General features: G+C 35.0%; 1 protein-coding gene across 1 annotated transcript; it reads right to left on the bottom strand.

Annotated features, from left to right (window-relative positions):
- Window positions 1-69: 69 nt before the first annotated feature.
- On the bottom strand, window positions 70-2998 carry LOC130054506 (uncharacterized). Its single transcript, XM_056164471.1, has 3 exons — window positions 2593-2998; window positions 452-662; window positions 70-256 (listed from the first exon to the last, which is right to left on the bottom strand). Exons 1-3 carry the CDS (start codon window positions 2996-2998, stop codon window positions 70-72), a joined length of 804 nt encoding a protein of 267 aa, XP_056020446.1.
- Between the last annotated feature and the right edge of the window lie 18324 nt (window positions 2999-21322).

Here is a 21322-nt window from a genome sequence, read left to right as displayed (position 1 = left end):
ATTTAAAATTTGGCACTGACAGTCTAACCTGGGCCAAATATGAGAGACATATAGTTCAATTAATAACTATCAATCCTCATTTGTCAAATTCAATTCCATTTTAAGTTTCTTGTTCATTAGTTTATAATACAGAGTTTGTTCGTCAAGTTTGTTCTTCTGCTTTACCAAGACCTCGTACTGCATGCGAGTCACATCCTCTGGCTTGATCTTCTTGCGATGTGTAGTACAAGCGCTTGCTCTTTCCGAAGTGCTTGGTCTGCAATAGAAACGTAGAAAATTGCATGCATAGATATATATTATAAACAGATAGATAGTTCTCTTTGATGTGGCTCTAGTATTTGTACTATTGACCAACGGGGTAAAATTCATTCAGAGTAAACACACTTTGTTTCCGAGGGTCGGATAGGGACGTTAGTAAAGAAAAAGAAAAGAAAAAGAAAGAAAGGGGTACCTTTGGGATGTAGACGCTGGCTCTTTCGTTTCAAGTTCTAATGCAGTCTTCTGCGAAGTACATGATGCGTCCGAGTCCTTGGTGACGAGAACATGGTTGACGTCAACCTCTAATACTTGTTCGTTATTGTCATGTTGAGGTACATGTATAAGCAAATCAGATAGGAGGGACACAGTCTTAGGAGAACCTATTAACTCCATGTTTCCATCACCTATTTCATTATGTGAAACAAAATTTTATATCATTGATATCAATACATTAGATTTGAATAGCTATTTGTGTAGATACATTTTTTTTTAGTACACGGTGGTACTTACATGTAATACAAATAAGTATTATCATGTTCAAAATGTCTCATGTACATGTATGAACATTGCTCATACTAATAGTGCATATTTTGCTCTTGTTTTGTTCTTTTCTTTTTATCATTATAATTATTTTTTTTAATAAAATGTTAACAATCCTGTATGCTGTATGTATGTCCGAGAGGCCTTAATTTGGAAATAAATCATATTCATAGTTCTGTGGGGATCCGGATTAGAATAGGTCCTCAGTACCCCTTGCTTGTCGTAGAAGGCGATTAAATGGGGCGGTCCTTTGGATGATACCGCAAAAACAGAGGTCCAGTGTCACAGCAGGTGCATGGCACGATAAAGACCCCTTCCTGCTCAAAGGCCATTAGCGCCGAGCATGGGACTAACTTTTGCAGCCCTTCACCGGCAGTGGTGACGTCTCCAAATATTCTCGAGAGTGACGTTAAACAATAATCAATCAATCAATCTTGTGGTCCATTTTGTTTACGTTGACTTGATGTACATACCAATATATTTGTATATATCTCCAAGTAGTGGCGGATCCAAAGGGGGGATACCCCCCTTTTCCTCAGAAAATTGTGTTTAAAAAGAGTATAATGAACACTTTTTGAGGGTGGACCCCCCTTTGAAAAAGTCACCCTCCCTTTTTCAAAAATTCTTGGATCCGCTACTGCCAAGTGTTAATTCATTGTACAAATGGTTTGACATCTGCTGAAGCTGTTGTAACTTTTTTTTTAAATTATGTCGCACAACACATGTTTGCATACATGTATTTAATCAGTATAAATAATGATGACGATAATTCAATGCAGGCCTGTTTTAAAACTGTGTGACATGCGTATGTGGCGTCTCTAACAATGACGTCACTTTCATTCATGAGCCAGAAATGCGGGAAGGTAAAGGCCGAATGTAAAATTGAATATAAAGCACATGGAAAGCAAGGAATGGTATCTGCTGTGATATTTCAATTCCTTTGTCTTATAACACTACCTGCCTAAATAGATACCAGGGCCGTAAATTACATGGAGGCGGAAGAGGCAGCTGCCTCCTCCAACTTTTGAGCAAAAAAAATTAAAATTTAAAGTTCATTAGAATGTATGTTGTTTCCAATAACTAAGAACATGATACCTCCCTTAAAAAGCATTCCAAATCTTTCTTTTAGAATGAGTTAGTCAAGTAACATCTTAGAAGGCCCTAGAATCAAGGATTTTGCACGAAACGTGTTCAGTGTGCACAAAATGTGCTCAGCGTATGGGGGCCTGGGCGGCCCCCAGACCCCCACCTAATTTCCTGCCTCCTCCAAATTGAAGGTTAATTTACGGCCCTGTACAATCATGGAAAAATGCTTTATGTGATTTTGAAATGTGCCGTCACATCATCATCAAGGATTATGAAATTTCGGAGGGGCTCTACCATTCAACTATATACAAACTATCGGGTGGATTCTTTTTTATCAGATAAGGTAAGTTCTCAAGAGTAACGACATGTACATGAAAGAGTGTGTCGCGTTATAGGCTTATGTTGTACGCATACATGCATAGTGTGTTTATGCACAGGCACCTGAATTTCTGTCAATAAGTCGCTCAATAAAGCCAAAGATCGAAAAATCCTACTCCTCTATGTATAAACACATACACAATTTATATACATGTATAGAGGGGGTGGGATTTTTCGACCTTTGGCTTTATTGAGCGACTTTACATTGACAGAGATGTATATATAATAGAGGGGGTAGGATTTTTCGATCTTTGGCTTTATTGAGCGATGTATTGACAGAAATGCAGGTGCCTGTGGTTTATGACTGTTTTCTCGTGTTATGTTACTTACCATAAGACTGGGTTTCGAAACCTGACAGTCCATTGAAGGATGGTGAGTCCTTGAATAAATCCACGATTTTCTCATTGACCACGGACAAGGGTTTTGCCATCGGACCACCCCCTGTCTTACGTTGGCTTATTTTAGCATCGCTAAATTCACGTTTAGCAGACTGATGCATGTTGGTCCATTTTGTTTTGATCTCTTTAACCGATCTGCAAGCAACACCAAGAGCGTTTAATTGGTCGGTTATGCTCTGCCACACAGCCTTCTTCTTTTCATTCGTCAATGTGTTGCTGAATTTGCTATTTATAATGGCTATATTTTTTTCCACTAGCTCAGTCAGAAGCTGAATTTCACCACTGTCGAAATTTTTACCACGATTTCTGTTGCTTTTTTCTTTTTGGTTGACAGACATTTCGTACGTTATAATTGAAAGCACGTAAACAAAAGATATGCAGACGATGTAAATAGACAAGAAGTAAACATTACGCTGCATTATGGGATTGGTGTCATTTAATGAGATATTAATGTCACATTAACTAATGTGAGTTTAATAAAGGTTTTATACAACGGTATTTAATGAATCCATTTACTAATGTCACATTAAGGATTTAATAACTTATTAGGGTTAATGTCACATTAAATTTAAGGAATCGTTGATACAACTGGGTCATGGTCGTTATAACGATCTAGTTTGCCAATACACCCAAGCAATGGGTCAAATGCTATCTGACGTGTTTGTTAGGCCGTTCTTGGCATTCTGATTTTGACTATGGATAACTCCATTTACCTGATCAAGATATAGGGCTTACGGCGGATATGAACGATATACAGGGGATGCTGATGCTTATTCCTCCAAGGCACCTGATCCCACCTCTGGTATATCCAGGGGTCCGTGCTTGCCCAACTATCTATTTTGTATTACTTATGGGACTTGTGAGATTGATCCCTGTTTGTTATCAGTGTGCCAAGAACGGCCTAACAATCGGTATGAATGATTTGCGATTTCAAATTTCGGTATGTACGTTGGTTGGTTGTATATTGTTTTACGTCCCGCTGGGGAATTTTTCACTCTAATGGATGTGTCACTATTGTCGGTGAAGGGCTGCAAAATTTAGGCCTATCCCCGGTGCTTACCGCCTTTTAGCAGGGAGGGATTTTTATTGTGTCATACCTGCTATGAATGTACCACGAATCTTACCAAAATTTTGTCGACAACGTAAAACTATTTTTTTCCCATTAATTTGATGTCAATATGGAAGATATTTTGAACAACGTTTCATGGTAGTTTTATTAAATATTTGAATTAATTTGAATGCGCATCTGGTGCATCAAAATTGGTACCGTATAAGTTTTACATTATGACCCCTGGGTCGAGGCCTCTGCTGGTGGACTGTTAGTCCCCGAGGGTCTCTACAGCCCAGTAGCTAAGTACTTCGTTACTAGCTTGAAAATACGGATGTATATTTAATTGCTGTTATAAAATTTAGAAATTCATTTCAAAATTAAGGATTATCTCCCTCATGCATAGCTCTTATCCTTGGACGAATTTGGCTCCACTTGTTTGGCACGCTGTTTTTGGCTATATTTAGATCTAAAACTTCATAGTTATTTCGGATTTCAAACATTTCGATTGAGCATCACTGAAGAGACATTATTTGTGCATCAAAATTGGTACCGTATAAGTTTTAAAAGAAGCATGGAAAACCGTTAAGCCCAGATTCAAATCTGATATATATATATATTGAAACTTCTCCAAACCCGCCACTCAGAAAACCGGTTCTCTTTGATTATCGGCCGATTTTCAAAGTCCCGGCAGAAATCTTAACATTTCCTTACAAAGAAAGTCTTACAAAACCGACCACCCCTGAATACCGGACATCAGTCAATATCTGAAGAACATTTGTTAACAAACATGTGTAATTTACCCTTATACTACCAGCCACTTTTTGAAGACGAGAAAATTTGCCCGGATGAGTGATCAAGATTGGCCAGATGTGAAAAATGTCCGACTGTCCGGCCAGGTGGAAATTATCAACTGGAGGTGTGAAAAAAACGATATAGCTGTTATATCAGAACACAAGCTTAAAAATCAACACATTGGTAAAATGTATTTAGATACCATTCACAATGAATATTTCAGCATTGTCAAAGTAGATACCAATGATACATATACAGAAGGCAATAGTTATTTCATTGGCAAGGGTGGTGTTGCATTTTTGATTAGAAAATCACTTGTGTATACAGTTAAAGAAATTCATGTTGACTCAAAGAGAGTTATAGGACTGGAACTGAAATGTGGTAAGGAAAATGTTTATAATTTTGGAGTTTATTTACCAGCAGATAGCAACATAGATTCTTATATTGACGAACTTAATATTGTTGAAAGTTTGTACAATTATTACAAAGAATATGGCTGTGTCATGATAGCAGGTGACTTTAATAGTAGTTGCATTAGTTCATTACATACAAATGCAAACAAACATGATATTTTTTCTAGCTTTATGATCCGCTGTGGTATTAGTATTCCTACTGTTCATTTTGATATTTGTGGTGAAAAGTTTACTTTTGCTCCAACGCGCACAATGTTAGACTATGTTTTATTTCACCAATGTTTAACAAACAAACTTCTTTTGTACAAAGTACATGAGGAGGGTTTTTTCTCAAGTACTTCTGATCATTTACCTGTGCTTGTGGAGCTAGAAATTCGTCATACAAACATTTTCTTAGCTCGCCCTAACTTACAGATACCGGCATGGCATAAGGCAACATCCGACAACATTGTACTATATAAGTCAAGGAACGATGCTTCCTTAGAGAAACTGCAAACTCGTCAAATTCAATCTGACTCCGACACAAATTCATTCTTTGACGACCTCGTCCAAATTCTCCTAGACAATGCAGCATGTAGTATACCTCATTCTAATTTTAATCCACACACACGCCCCGGGTGGACAAAAGAGATCAAAGACCTCCATGCAAACGAGAGGAGACTACGTCGCATCTGGATATCAGAGGGAAGACCAAGAGGAATGACTCACGAGTCATACCGGCAATATAAACGCGCCAAATGACAATTTCGAATTGCATTAGATACGGAGTACGAGCACCATATGAAAGAGGTCCATCGTGAACTGGACTCTGAAGCTGAATGCGATATTCGTTTATTTTGGAAGCTTGTAAAACAACGAAAGAAGAGAACCACACGAACCTATCCAGAAATCCATGATGATAACGGAAATGTGTACAACGACCCCAAAAGCATCGCAGAGGCCTTTGCCAAACATTATGAACACATATACACTCCATCTGAATATGATATATTTGATAAACAATTTCATCAGGACATCGAAGATACATATAAACAAATAGAATCACATTGCCCCAAAACATCAGGTGGCATTCCCGGTGGTCCAATTGTTTTTGATGACATTTTCCCAATTATCAACAAACTAAAAAGAAGGAAAGCCCCAGGCCCAGATCAAATTACATATGAACATATAATATTTGGAGGAAATCGATTAACATCATGCATTATCAAACTATTTAATTCGATCATATCTCAGGGCAAGATACCATCTACTTGGAAGCAAGGACTCATTGTTCCCTTGTATAAAGGAGGAGACAAACCTAAAACATCCCCAAATAGCTACAGACCGGTTACCCTATTGCCATGCTTCCTTAAAATTTTCGAGAATGTCTTGAATGACCCAATCTCAAAGTTTATTCTTCACAATCATTCCTTTCCTAATAAACAGCAACAGGGATTCCAAGAGAAACTAGGTTGCCTAACTGCGTCTTTCAATTTAAAAGAGACAATCAATTACAACTTAGAACAAGGTAGCCATGTGTATGTAGGTTTTTAAGATAGCTCCAAAGCATTTGACACTGTCTGGCGACATGGTCTACTCTACAAACTGCACAAGTTAGGTGTAAATGGCAAATGCTGGTCAATTATTAATGACTGTCATATAAATACATCCAGCTCCGTTGTTGTAAATCAAACACAATCAAGATGGTTCAATGTGCTACAGGGTGTACGTCAAGGTGGTGTGTTGTCCTCATTCTTATATTTGGTATTCATTAATGAATTAATTGATACCTTAGAACATTGCTCTACTTGTACAAAGCTATTGAATGTGGCAAGTAACTGTCCCACATTGGCAGATGACATTTCTTTGATAGGCCTAACACCAATCTCTTTGCAAAGTATGTTAAACATAACAAACGAATATTTAAAAAAATGGCAATTCAAATTCAACGCTGACAAATCCTGTATACTGCAGTTCCGTTCCAAAAGCAGACATACTAACCAGGATTTCATATGGACTCTAGGGGAAAAAACTATATCCTGTGTGGACTCTCATACTCATTTGGGTATAATTGTGAATAATAAAGGATCTCTGTCAGACCATATCAAAAATGCCTGTAGGAAAGGGACAAATTCATTCTATGCCTTAACAGATATCGGCTCTCCATATCTCAACCCTTTATCACTGTCAAAACTGTACAAATCCGTTGTGCTACCTTCTGTTCTGTACGGTTGTGAACTTTGGAACAACATGTCAACAGCAGATTCTCAACGTCTCAAAGTGTTTCAACATTCTATTTGTAAATCGGCACAGATCTGACATGTGCGAAAGTCTTTTCAACGTTATTCCAATCTCAGTGGAAATAGACGCACGGAAACTTCTGTTCTTTGGTCGTTTATGTCGGATGTCCAGTCAAGCTCTCCCGAAACAAACTTTTCTAATTAGACTTTTTTCATACTTAGTGAGATTAACAAATAACCAAGTAGGATTTATACCTGACGTCGTCCAACTCCTGACCATATATAACCTCATTGACTACTTACATCAGTGGATAGAGAACGGTTCCTTTCCTTCCAAACAATCCTGGAAAACGTTTGTACGCTCTGCTACCACCAGAACTCACAGAGATATGCGATACCTGAGAATGTATTCTGACCCTGACTTCTCACGATTTCTTACAATTTTTAACGGGCGTCAACCCTCATCATTTTGGTACATACCTAATAATTGTTTCGAAATTCGATTGTGCAAATTCATTTGCAAACTGATTACTGATCAACGTCGAGATTCCCCGGATTATTGTCAGCTGTGTGGTGTGTGTTTCCTAAATCTATTTACACATATTGTTTGTTCGTGCTCAATAACTGCCGACATTCGAGGTAATTGGTGGAATGACATCACAAACAACCATTGCATTGATCTCTCTGCAGAACTGTGTGGCCTTACAGACAAAGATCTATACTGTATTCTCCTGGGTCGTATACCAAATACTAATTTAGACCCTTGTGAACTTGAGGTTTTTCAAATTAAAAACTTCAAATTTTTAAGCAACGCTACAGCCACATATCAGCGTTACATACGTCATCTGCCAGTGATGGCTAACTAATCACTCAACCGATCTTGTCAGTCTGTATGAAATTTTTTTTTTCTTTCTTCTGTATCTGTTCATTGTAAATATCATCATCATCACTCTGCTTATTATCATTTTGTTTTCCTCTATGTTTTGTCATATATATGTAATTGCATGTAATTAATATATCTATATTCAATCCCATAATGGGGAAATAAAGAATGAATGAATAAAGGGTGTTAATTGACAATAAGCTAATCCAAGACCCCCTTCCAAATTATGTACAAAAGGTAATAAACAGATATGAATATATTGAATGAATACAGTATCAAACGCCATATTGTTACACTATATTACCTTATGGATATAAACGGTAGTTAATAAAGAACAACCCCAAGACTGTTAATGATAATTATCAAAAGATAAATTTTCTCGTGTTTCTATAGACTTAAAATTCCTAAGAAATATTCTAATTACAATTTCATATTTACTACTGTACTTTTCAAAAAACGTCAAAACAAATTTGTTAATGACATAAACGATGGATGTAAACATAGTTTTTATAGGTAAGAGGAATTTCAATAAAAGCCTCTGGGTTTTCTTTATGTATCCCGTTATAAATTTTCAATCTAAATTTGATAATTCCAACGAGAATATTTCTTGTAATAATTACCTGTAGGTACAAGGGGACTAATTTGATGTCCACCGATAATTGATCATAGATCACTGAATCAAAGTGAATATTCTCATCTAGTGATCATTTATTCAAATAATTACATTGTTAAACACAAATATGATTCTATATACAAGTAATCTGAATTTGATATCAAAATTTAAAATCAAGGCATGCTACTGACAAACAAGTTAATGTTACGGGAACATCACCTGTCTCATTTCAAGTCAGCATTTCGCAAATTCTATTGGGTCAAATGCTGCCTGACGTGTTTCAAGTCAAATGGCCGTTCTTTATACACTGATTTTGACTACGGATTACTCCCATCTATCAGACCAACATATAGGACTCATGGTGGGTATGACCAGTCAACATAGGATGCTTACTCCTCCTAGGCACCTGGTCCCACCTCTGGTATATCCAAGAGGACGTGTTTGCCTAATTCTCTATTTTGTATGGTATAAAAAGGAACTATTGTTTTTAGGAAAACTGCAATTTCTCTCACAATGTGCTGGCGAAACAAATATTTCTCTTCAGACTCTTTACAGTTTTGTGTAACCCATGGGAAACCACGCATGGATTCATTAAAGACATTCTAGTCATTCTGGATAAATACTCCTTGACGCAATATCTTGCATCTTACTTGGAGTCTGGTACCTTCCCATACAAATATACCTGGAAAAACCCTGTAAAATCCTCTATTTCGCTTTACGAAGATTGTGAATGGAATAAACAAACACATCTTGACTCAGATTTTACGCGATTTATACAGTTACATGATGGAAAGGGGTTGCCAAGAATTTGGAAAATCATGGTCGACACAAGAAACCAAAATTATTAAAACCTTAGTTAAACTCTGGACAATACCTCCCATGAGAAACATATATACATGCCAACTTTGTAATTCTGAATATAATGATATGTTTAAACACATTGCCTGCACTTGTCCCAACTTTTCCTCAGAGAACAATTTTGGGACGATATTACAAACCTTGATCTGTGTATCTGTGCAGAATTTTGTGCCCTTGATGAAGAAGATTTATATACATACCTGTTAGGTAAAACCCCAATTTATCCACTATCAGAGCAGAAGGGAAAAAAGTTACTACTTATAAGTGGGAATTATTTAATTAAAGTTTTTGCTATATACAAAAGGTGCATATGAATTTAAACTAAAAGTCATTAATACACTGAGTTCCTTGTATATCACATTTCCTTTCTTTTTCTATTCATTTACATGTAATTATGTATTTTTTCTTCTTTGTTCTCGCATTTTCATATTTGTACATATGTTGTATGATTCATCCTTAATGTGATATATATATTTCTAATATACTCTCTGCAAAGAGGAATAAAATATTAAATGAATGAATACAGTATCAAACGCCATTTGTTAATGACATAAGCGATGGATCTAAACAGTTTTTATAGGTAAGCGGAATTTCAATAAAAGGCCTCTGGGTTTTCTTTATGTATCCTGTTATAGATTTTCAATTTAAAATTTGATAATTCCAACGGGAATATTTCTTGTAATAATTACCTGTAGGTACAAGGGCACTAATTTGATGTCCACCGATAATTGATCATAGATCACTGAATCAAAGTGAACTGTACGTACTCAGTGAAAATTGAGATAAAACTTAAATTCTTGGTAAACCGGCCACTCCTCTACACCGGCCGTTTTTTCCAGTCCGAGAGCCGGCCGGTTAAGAGAAGTTTCACTGTATATATATCCAAATTGGTTTTTTTTAAAAACTATTTTAAAATGTAACGCCTGAGGATTATAAAATGAAAGCGCTTGCGTTAAAATTTGAACTTTGTGTACTGTTTATTCTATTTCTTTTAATATATATATATATATATATATATATATATATATATATATATATATATTTATTTTTTACTTTTTTTTGGCACGCTGTTTTTGGCTATATTTAGCTCTAAAACTTCATAGTTATTTCGGATTTCAAACATTTCGGTTGAGCATCACTGAGGAGACATTATTTGTCGAAATGCGCATCTGGTGCATCAAAATTGGTACCGTATAAGTTTTACATTAGAAGTTGATTCAGCACAGTTGTAAATAAATATTGAAAATGAGAATGACACATTCCATGAAAAAAGAATCATTTATATAGCTAGAGCTTTCTCCATGTCTACATGGTTCATCAGGCAGTTCAAATATGAAAGCCCTAGCAGTAAATGATTGTTTTTTATGGAATGTGTCATTCTGATTTATATATATATATATATATATATATATATATATATATATATATATATATATATATATATATATACAGTTATTAAAAAGTATCAAAAACAAAAATACTATAATACATGTACCTCATTGGTAGAATTAACTACATCAAAAGAGAAAAACAGGAACTGAAAAAGCAAAGAAAGACAAAATATGTAGACTACAGAGAGATAAGACAACCATTTACAGCTTTGAAGTGACAGAGCCTGAGGCTACAAAAGTATGCAGGGAAACCGTTTGATTGTTAAAAGGAAGTAGAGGCAACAAGAAATATACAAAGACATTAGCAAGCGTGCACACGTCATCAAAATCTTTCGAAGCAGAAGAAAAAATATATGAAATAAAGGTCCGGCAGTACGAATGACTACAGAAAAAAATCAATTCGAGCCACATACCGTATATTGGTCCCTTAACCAATCAATGGTTCCCCGCTAAAAATAAATAGGTTACTGCTTAGTCCTAGAAATTCAAAGAAAATTTGCAGAAAATTGTTGGAGAAAAACACATTGTTGAATGAAATGATAAGTGGAAGGAAGTGAACAAAATCAATTAATTAATTGAAATTTCTGGAAGATTATTTTTTTAAAAATCATGTAAAAGAACAAAGAGATCTAGATTGATTGATTTTGCTGTTTTCCGCCACACTCAACAATTTTTCAGTTATCTGGTGGCGCCCAGATACAAGGTACCTGGGAAGAGACCACCGACCTTCCGAAAGTAAACTGGGAAACTTTCTCACTTACCGGCGCGAGCGGAATTCGAACCCGCGCCGACCAGAGGTGAGAGATCTAGATGGGGTCGTGGGAATTTACAAAATACATACCATCATCATTTATCAAAAGGAGTTATTCTATATTTGTGTGCTAAGTAATGAGGATATATCATGAAATGATTATATGCATTTAACAGTGCGACATTTAACTCTGGACACGACAAAAGTCCGGAGTTTCGCCAACCCTTTTATTAAGGATACAAATAAACCCTTCACAAAAAAAGATGGGATTTTATGTTCACAAGACATGCACCAACATTTACACTTGCACCTATTGTAGTTTTTAAGATATTTCACCTGAAATCAAAAAATCCCATGGGATTTTGGAGGGATTTTTAATCCCACTTGGGGGATTTTCACTCCCACAAAAAATCCTATGGGAGAAAAAATATAATTTCTCCCATAGGATTTTAACTCCCATATTTAAACTTAATATGGGATACAATGTCCCATAGGAGGAAATGTCCCATAATGAACATGAAATGGCAGTAAATATCCTATTTGAGCATGAATGGGAATAGATATCCCAAATAAAACACAGGATGGGATTTTTATTCCATGAATATAACAATAAAACAGAAAATTGTATCTTAAAAAGTGTTGTTTGTCATGATTCTTAAAATGTACTTAAAAGCCAAGGTATGGCATTAATTTTTAAATATATATAGTAATTATAAACTCTTATGTGTAGGCCTATGTGTTTGTGAATAAATGTCTAAAAAACATGAGAGATAATAAAAGATATTAGAGCTCTGCATTACTAAACTTTTCCCCATGCAATTTTAATTGTATACATATAACCCTTGCACAAAAATATCCATATAAAATTGGACGGGACTATATTATTGCAACAAGCAGACAAGAACACTATGAAATACTCATTCACACACGGGCACTGTAAGTTAATGTAAATATATAGTATGTGCATGTATAAATATATATACATGCACATACTACATGTATCTATTTACATCAACTTCCATTGCCCGTGCATTCACATGCAGTTGCTCACATTCACTATTCACAACCCTTCATATGTCGTCAGGTACTAAAATATGTTCACAGGAACCGGTAATTTTGTCTGTATTAATAATAGTGTGGGTATATACCATATACCGTACCATCCCCTAATCAGCTGCTATTGGGGGGGGGGGGGGGGGGGGGGACCTACAAGGGCTGATACTTCACTCAAAACTTCGTTTCAAAATAGTTCTTAAAATTATCGTCACCCACCATCCTTGTGGTTTTATAAAGGGTAGCAGTATTATTACTACAGATTAAATTACCAGTTCCTGTGATATGTTGTTGAATTACGGAATAGGCCTAGCTTACAACTTGTTTACATATTCTAAAATTAGTGTTAAGTGCTTACGGTGAAACATGAACTCTGCTAGGTGATGCTAAGTTGTTTAGTGAACCGAATCAGACATCTCAAATAAGATTCTCGATTATTTAACAACACAAGAATCGTTTTACAAAATGCATGCTTCGGTCCATCTTTCCCTCCCTTCTACAGTCGTATTCATTCTCAAGTCAAAGTACTTTCTCCGATTGCTACCTTTACATTAAGCGTCGAAAAGACTTTGACAGGCGTGTCCGAATAAACGGTTAACAGACGTCTCGACTCTAGGGAAGTTCGGCTCTAAGTGTTCTAAACATCTCGAGCGATTTTATAGTGATAAACTTATATGATTTTCGACATTTGTGTATCAATGTTTTATTAATATTGTAGACTTTTTTTACTCATAAAGCAAAGCAATGTTATCGCAAATTTTTAGGTCTACTTACAAATGTATTAACCCCGAGATCCGCCACTAATTAGTTACACAAGTTGTGTGGATACAACAGTCTTCACTTATCATTTTAATTTCATTGGATGATAAAATAGATGACGTTAATATTTTGAATACCTTGTATACGCAAAAGAATTTAACTATACGATGTTTATTTTTCAAATAATAACTTCAGTGGCGAATGGGCGGATCCCCCGTCCCATTCCCATCCCTCACGCATAGTACTAATTATTTCCCCAGCCACTTAATGACCAGATATACACGACTATTGAATGTAAAGCACTGTTCAGTCATTGTGTACTCCCAATTAATTAACAATCTACCCTCGTAAATCATAATCGTTACGCTTCGTTGGACATGAAACCTTAAATCAATCCATTGACACTACTTAGTCAACGATTTTATATTGTGATACATTTCTATGATTTCGGACATTTATATATCAGGATTATCTGATTTATTTATCAGTGTTCAAAAAGCAAAGTACATGTACCGTTACAACGATTTTATACCTACTTCTTATAATACCCCCCTGGATACGCCACTAGCTAAATTAATTCTGGTGATGCCTATAACAGCGGTACATGTACTCACCTATCATTCTAACTTATTGAAAGTTAAAATAAATGTAGATATAATCTAATGTAAACATTTTGAATACTTTATATATATATATATATATATATATATATATATATATATATATATATATAAGGCATGCCTTCATCATATGATGTTATGTTTATTAACTTTAGTGGTAGATAACCGAGAACGACACTCCACCCCTACTTCGCACAATTCAATTTCTAATATTGACAAGCGGCCCATTTTGACCAGATAGACATTACCCTTGAACGTAAAACACTGGTCAGTCATTGTGTATTTCTAATTAACAAACTTCATCATTGAATACAGCCACTGACACTAGTCGTGAGTTGATTTTGTACGTGATAAATTCCTAATGATCTTTACTCGTGTGTTTCATTGCTTATTTGGAGTTTTTATTTGTTTGGTTTTTCCCCCTTCTTCTTCTTCTTCTTCAAGAGCAAAGTATTGATATTGCAGTTTAACCCCCTGGAACCGCCAGTTATTAGGTAGACGTATTGTGTTGATCTACTAATTAGGTAAATGAAGTCAATGGATATCTGCGGTAATATTTAGCGTTATTCACTTAATATTAGCTTCCTAACTATATTGAAAGTTGAAATAAACAACGTTAACATTTCGAATACTTTAAATATCTAGGATACATAATCATACGAGGATTATTTTTTAATATTTTGAAATTAGAAAAACAACTTTAGAGGCGGAGGAGCGGAAGCCATCCCTCTTCCTGCAGGATTTATGGTCCAAAATTGACAAAAGGCTCGTTTTGACCAGATAGAAATGGCACTTTCAAACGGAAAATATTGGTCAGTCATTGTGTACTTCCAATTAAAAAAACTACTCCCATTGTAACTCTACTTAGTCCCTGGTATTCTACAATGTACAATTTGAATATTTCATATTTGTATGGTATAAACAGTCACACGATGTTTAGTTCGGAAATTTAAAAAAAATGTAGTGGGGACACTGGTCAGTCATTGTGTATTCCCAATTAACAAACTACCCTTTTAAATCCTACTCGTTACGGTTCGTCAGACACGACAACATCTTGTGGGTGTACTTGTTTATTGTAATTGAGGTCTACTTCGCAATGAAAACCTGTTATCATTGACAATTAATTGTTATTCCACTTAGTCATCGATTTTTTATGTGATACATTTCTATGATCACGGACATTTATATATATATATCAGGGTTGTCTTGTCAGGGTTTATTTATCATTATTCCAAAAGCAAAGTACTGTTATCACGATTTTATGCCTACTTCTTACCCCTCTGGATCCGCCACTAGCTAGATAATTTTGGTGATGCCTATAACAGCGGTACTCATCTATCATTGTAACATTATTGGAAGTTAAAATACAAGTAAATTTAATGTTAACATTTTGAATACTTTACATATATACATGTTAAGGAATTCATCATATGATGTTTATTAACTTTAGTGGTGGATGACCGAGAGCGAACATCCCCCTCTCCCTCGCACAGTTCAATTTCTAGAATTGACAAGTGGCCCATTTTTACCCTTGAACGTAAAGCACTGGTCAGTCATTGTGTAATTCCAATTAACGAACTTCACCATTGAGTTCTGGCCGTTACGCTTCGTCAGACACTAACCCACTAATACTACCTAGATACTGATTTTGTACGTGATAAATTCCTGTGATCTTTACTAGTATGTTTCATTGTTTATTTGGAGTTTCTATCTGTTTGGGTTTTCTATTTTTTCTTTCTTCAAAAGTAAAGTATTCATATTGCAATTTAACCCCCTGGATCCGCCACTTTTTAAAAGTACACATATAAATATAATTGTGTTGATCTATAATAATCAGGTAAATGAAGTCAATGGATATCTGCGGTAAAATTCAGCGTTATTCACTTAGCTTCCTAACTATATTGAAAGTTGAAATAGACAACGTTAACATTTTGAATAATTTGAATATTTAGAATAGATAATCGTGCGGTGTTTATTTATGAATATTTTGAAATTTAAAAAAAACCAAAACTTTAGCGGCGGAGGAGCAGAAGCCACCCCTCCTCCTGCAGAATTTATGGTCCAAAATTGACAAAAGGCTCGTTTTGACCAGATAGAAATGGCACTTGAACGGAAAATACTGTTCAATCACTCTACTTAGTCCCTGATATTCTATACAATGTACAATTTGAATACTTCATATATGTACAGGAAATAATCACACGATGTTTAGTTCGGATATAAAAAAAAATATAGTGCCCCAACTGGTCAGTCATTGTGTATTCCCAATTAACAAACTATCCTTTTAAATCCTAGTCGTTACGCTTCGTCGGACACGACAACATAACACATTGACCCTAACCGAACAAGTCTTGTAGTTAAGGTCTTCTGCTCCCAAATGGAAACCTGAATAAGATATCATTAAGGTCTTCCGTTTCCAACGGAAGATTTCGTTGTTCTTGACACTACTTAAATAAAAAAAAAAATAGTGGTCCCACTAGTCAGTCATTTTGTATTCCCAATTAACAATCTACCCTATTATATTCTACACGTTACGCTTCGTCAGACACGAGATCATAAGCCATTGACCCTAACCTATCTAGTCTAGTATAAATGGGTTTTTTGTTTACTGTAATTCAGGTCCTCCGCTTCCAACTGAAGACCTCATTGTTATCTCTGTTATCATTATGGTCTTCCGCTTCCAAAGAAAGATTTCGTTGTTATTTTTGACACTACCTAGAGACATAATCTCGAACATTTATGTATCGATGATTTGTTGTTTGTTGTAATTTTTTGGTGGAAGCTTTACTGGAGTTGAAATAGTTACGGTTGATATTGGAAATAGATTTTACAATGAAGAACTAATACTGTCTTCATTACTAGGAAAACTTTAGTAGCGGACTGATCAAAGCACCCACCCTTTCCCCAACCCCTCGACCAGCCATCACGTATAGTTCATTTTCCAAAATATATAGATGCAACACTTGATCGTAAAATAGTGATCAATCAATGCATATTCCTAATCAACAAAATACCTTTAAAAGTGCGACATTTAACACTGGACACGATAAAAGTGCGGAGTTTTTTGTCTATGACAACCACATATTTTCTTCAATAAAAACACTAAAATTTCACTCTGTCATTAAATGTACGTATACGACGCGATCTAATCAAGCCGGCATAGAGGCGCCCCATGCGAAAATTACCCTTATCAAATGTTACGTACTTCGGATTTTTATTGAGCTTAATCCTAAATATTGCACATCTAGATAATTTTCCAAAAATATATGAAACTTTTTACTTGTATCAAAATTCTTTCTGTTTTATATCTTCTAAATTTTATCATAGAGTTAACTAACAGTCTCACTTGCAGAATTAAGGGGTGTGGAGATGGAACCCCCCCCCCCCCCCCCCCCCCCCCCCCCCCCCCATCATTTCAAAGATAAGAATTTAATGTGCTTGCAATTGATCATTACCTGTAATGCTTCAATATTTTCTCCCGTAAGGGAGGGGGACAACCCCTCCCGAACCACCCTAACCGTGATTTGGTTAGTCCTCAATTGCAAAGCCCTTGTAGTCCAATATCCAGTATCCAGTTAATGTAGGGCTTTTACATGTAATATGTATATCAGATATGTTTCATCCCGTGGGGATCCGGTGTTGTATCATAGACCCCCCCCCCCCGGAAAAACGGGCCCGGAATTGCGCCCCAGGATATAATTTCCCCCTATGTACAAAATCAGTATAGAGTCTCCCCTTTGGCGGAAAAATCGCCCTGGTATATATATAAACCCCCCCCCCCCCCTGTTTCCGGATTTCATTTGTTATAATAGTTTAAGGAAATAGATATGCGCTCATTAATATTACGATATTCATAAAACAAACAAATATTTTTATTGTAAATACAATATGCTTACCAAAAGACTTTAACGATGGTCAATATAAGTAGGATTTTTCGTAAAAAATCGACTCACTAAGCGCACGGTACTGGTGTCACTTTACGTTACACTTATAACGTCATAAATTGTGGCAAAATATAATCACGAAAGCAACGTCACATTTTAAACAAATTCATTATCTCCAAGCTGTAATATCATAACTAAAGCACATGCATGATTTAATGTTTAAAAATTGAAAATAAATCTTTGTACGTGTATAGTGTACATTCATAAAAATTATGAATTCTTAGAAATACTCCAAAGTATACGTACTGTATTTATTTCACCGTGCCTACAACAGCAGGCATGTCGTATGAAATAAGGGTACCCGTTTCGGTAGGTTTCGTTTTGCTTCGGTAGATTTCGTTTCCTTTCGATTTCGTTTCGCATTTTACAGGTAACCATCCCATGAAATAAGGCTTGCAATTCTTATGAATATGACCTCTGAAAAATTTGAACACAGTAAAAAAAAAAATCAGTTTTGGTTTTTTCTAGGATATATATAGACTTGTTCAAGTCTCTATGTTTAATAATCATTGCTCTCTTTAATACTTTTTATTAATGCCAAACACGGAAGGGGGGGGGTGGTTAAAAACTCCCGTACGTTTCTGTCATCGATCTACATCGATCACGCTCTAGTGGAAAAAAAAACAACAACCAGCGCATAGAAAGTATATGTAGTTTTGCGCTTTATAAATGAATAATAATAATAACCACGGTGAGTTGAAGTGAGAGATAAAAACTTCCAAATAATATTACATTTTAACGTTTTAATGTTCACTTTCATTTCTGAATAAACAGTAGAAAAGGTATACAGAGTGTTATTTATACTCGTATGTTTTACTTGCGAATCGGTTAGTTTCAATATATATCATATTTAGTTTTGAAGGGGTGGTCTCGTGAAAACCGTGTGACTTTAGATTTTTTTGTCAGATGTTGAACTTTTGATCTAATGATATTGTTATTCATATGCGGAAATCTTGATTTGTATTCGATAATCTTGATATCTATATGCGGACGGAAATTTTGATTTATATGTGAGAAATCTTGATATCTATATGCGGACGGAAATTTTGATTTATATGTGAGAAATCTTGATATCTATATGCGGACGGAAATTTTGATTTATATGTGAGAAATCTTGATATTCATATGCGAATTTTTTTTATTTTACTCTACGAGAGAGAGAGAGAGAGAGAGAGAGAGAGAGAGAGAGAGAGAGAGAGGCTTCCTCTACTCTTCTGGAGTACCAACGCATATGGGCGAAATATTCCAGGGGCAATCGCTCACACCCGCCAGAGATCACCTGGGTCCTAAATACAACAGTGAGGTTGTTCAACACGTCACTGATACTCTAACAAGATTTTGACATTCAATTCATTTAATATGTGACTTATGTATATATCTTTCATTCATTGGAAGGGGGGGGGGTACATAAGATCTAACACGCTATATATATCCACCGTTCTGGTGCCTGTGCTCACATCCACCTCCTAGGGAATGCTACTGGCTGGTGCATGTTGGAAACTGTAGGGTCCACAGTTTGCTCTGTACTTGCTCTTTAAACCAGGTAGCACGCAGGAGACAGCTGAGATGCGCAGAGATCTCTTCCCCCTTTTTTGGTCAAGAAAAGGAGATATGGTTTTGGTATTAAATGTTAATGAAAATTGAAACATCCATACTTCTTCATTATACTAGCCCGAATATTTAGAAATAATTGTCAAAGTGCACAAATGATCTTACAAAGATTTGGCCTAAAAGCAAAATATGCTTGACCTGGACCATTTAAATTGGCTTTAAAAGTGTTTCAGGTGTTTTCCCCCAAAAAGTCACTAAAATGATTTTAAAAGATTTGAGATGACCTTATAGAAATTAACAAATTTTGCACTAATCAAAATTTATAATCCATAGTTTTGAAATGTTTGAGTGGTATGAATGGTTGGTATGAGTGATTATATATCAATTGTACATCTTACCTTTAAAAGTATATATTATGATGCACTTAATTTCTATTTGTACAAATAAATAAAAAAAAATTAAGCCTAAAAAAAAATAATTTAAAAAAATTATTATAATTCGAGGATTAATGTGCATTAAATTATACTTTGTTGTACAATATGAAAAAGGTACAAATTAAACAAATATTAGAAAGAGATTACATATCTTAATGGTAGTATAAGTTAACCACATTCACTAGCTGCAGAATTGTAGCTCTCTGAGAAAATATTGGGACAGATTTGTACCAATTAATATTTTCTCAGAGAGCTACAGTTCTGCAGCTATGCATTCACATGATTATGAATTTCACAATATTTCATATGAATTTAAACGTAAAAATTAAAATGTATCTTTTGCCTTTGTATTGGGTGATGTACATGTATATTGCAACATAATTTTCAATGTTCATGCTGAGAATTGCTTTGCCATTATTTTCCAAATATTACCATATAAGCCTACAATATTACATATTATGTGTCAAATGAATTATTTATAATATTGACTGAAATAGCATGACATGTTGATCATGATATGAAATGCTTATAAAAGTATTAGATGGCAAATTACAACCTCACAAAGTCATTCACCCAGTAATTGTAGATAAGGAACAATGAGAAACAAAGCCAGGGGCTTGCTGAGCTGTAAAGAACATCCCATGTGTATTATACACAGAGGGATTAGTTGGGGGTAAAAGTCACAAGACAAAACCTGGGTACAGATATAAAAATAAAAATGGACAAAGTGACCATGCAAGGACAAAGTCAATATTAGAAGTTTATTAAAGCATAATAACAAAATGTCACAGGACATAATACTGATTTTTATATAAATTCAGGGGGGAAATCTGTTCCTTTTGTAAAGTTTACAAAAATGCATGTGTAAAATATATGTTATATTTTTTATGAGATTGTTTTTCAATTTTAAACTATAGATTTTGATAATTATTATTAAATGCTTATTCCTTTTATCATATCTATTGCAAAATATGAATTAAAATAGGATTTTCTTTTACTGATATAGAATACTAATAGGCTTTGTAATCATTGGGTTTACAAATTGCTACACAAGATCTGACATTTTTCACATAGCTTCTGCGTGCATGCATGTCATTTGATTCCATATCAACATATCAATTAATAAGCAAGATTCAAAATGTGAAATTACTTTGAACCAAAAAAAAAAAAAAAACACAACAAAAATCTTGATGACTGATAATCTGTAATATGCATGATAGTTCAAATTTTCTTATGAATATATATGTATATCAAATGATATGTCAGAACAATCAATTTGCTATTATTGTACGTACATGTATATGCTTTCATAATTTTGCTGTTGTGTGAT

The sequence above is a fragment of the Ostrea edulis genome, chromosome 5, assembly GCF_947568905.1.
Source record: "Ostrea edulis chromosome 5, xbOstEdul1.1, whole genome shotgun sequence".
NCBI classification, from domain to species: domain Eukaryota; kingdom Metazoa; phylum Mollusca; class Bivalvia; order Ostreida; family Ostreidae; genus Ostrea; species Ostrea edulis.
Note: the sequence above shows the minus strand (reverse complement) of the source record. Positions and strands in the feature narration are given on the sequence as shown.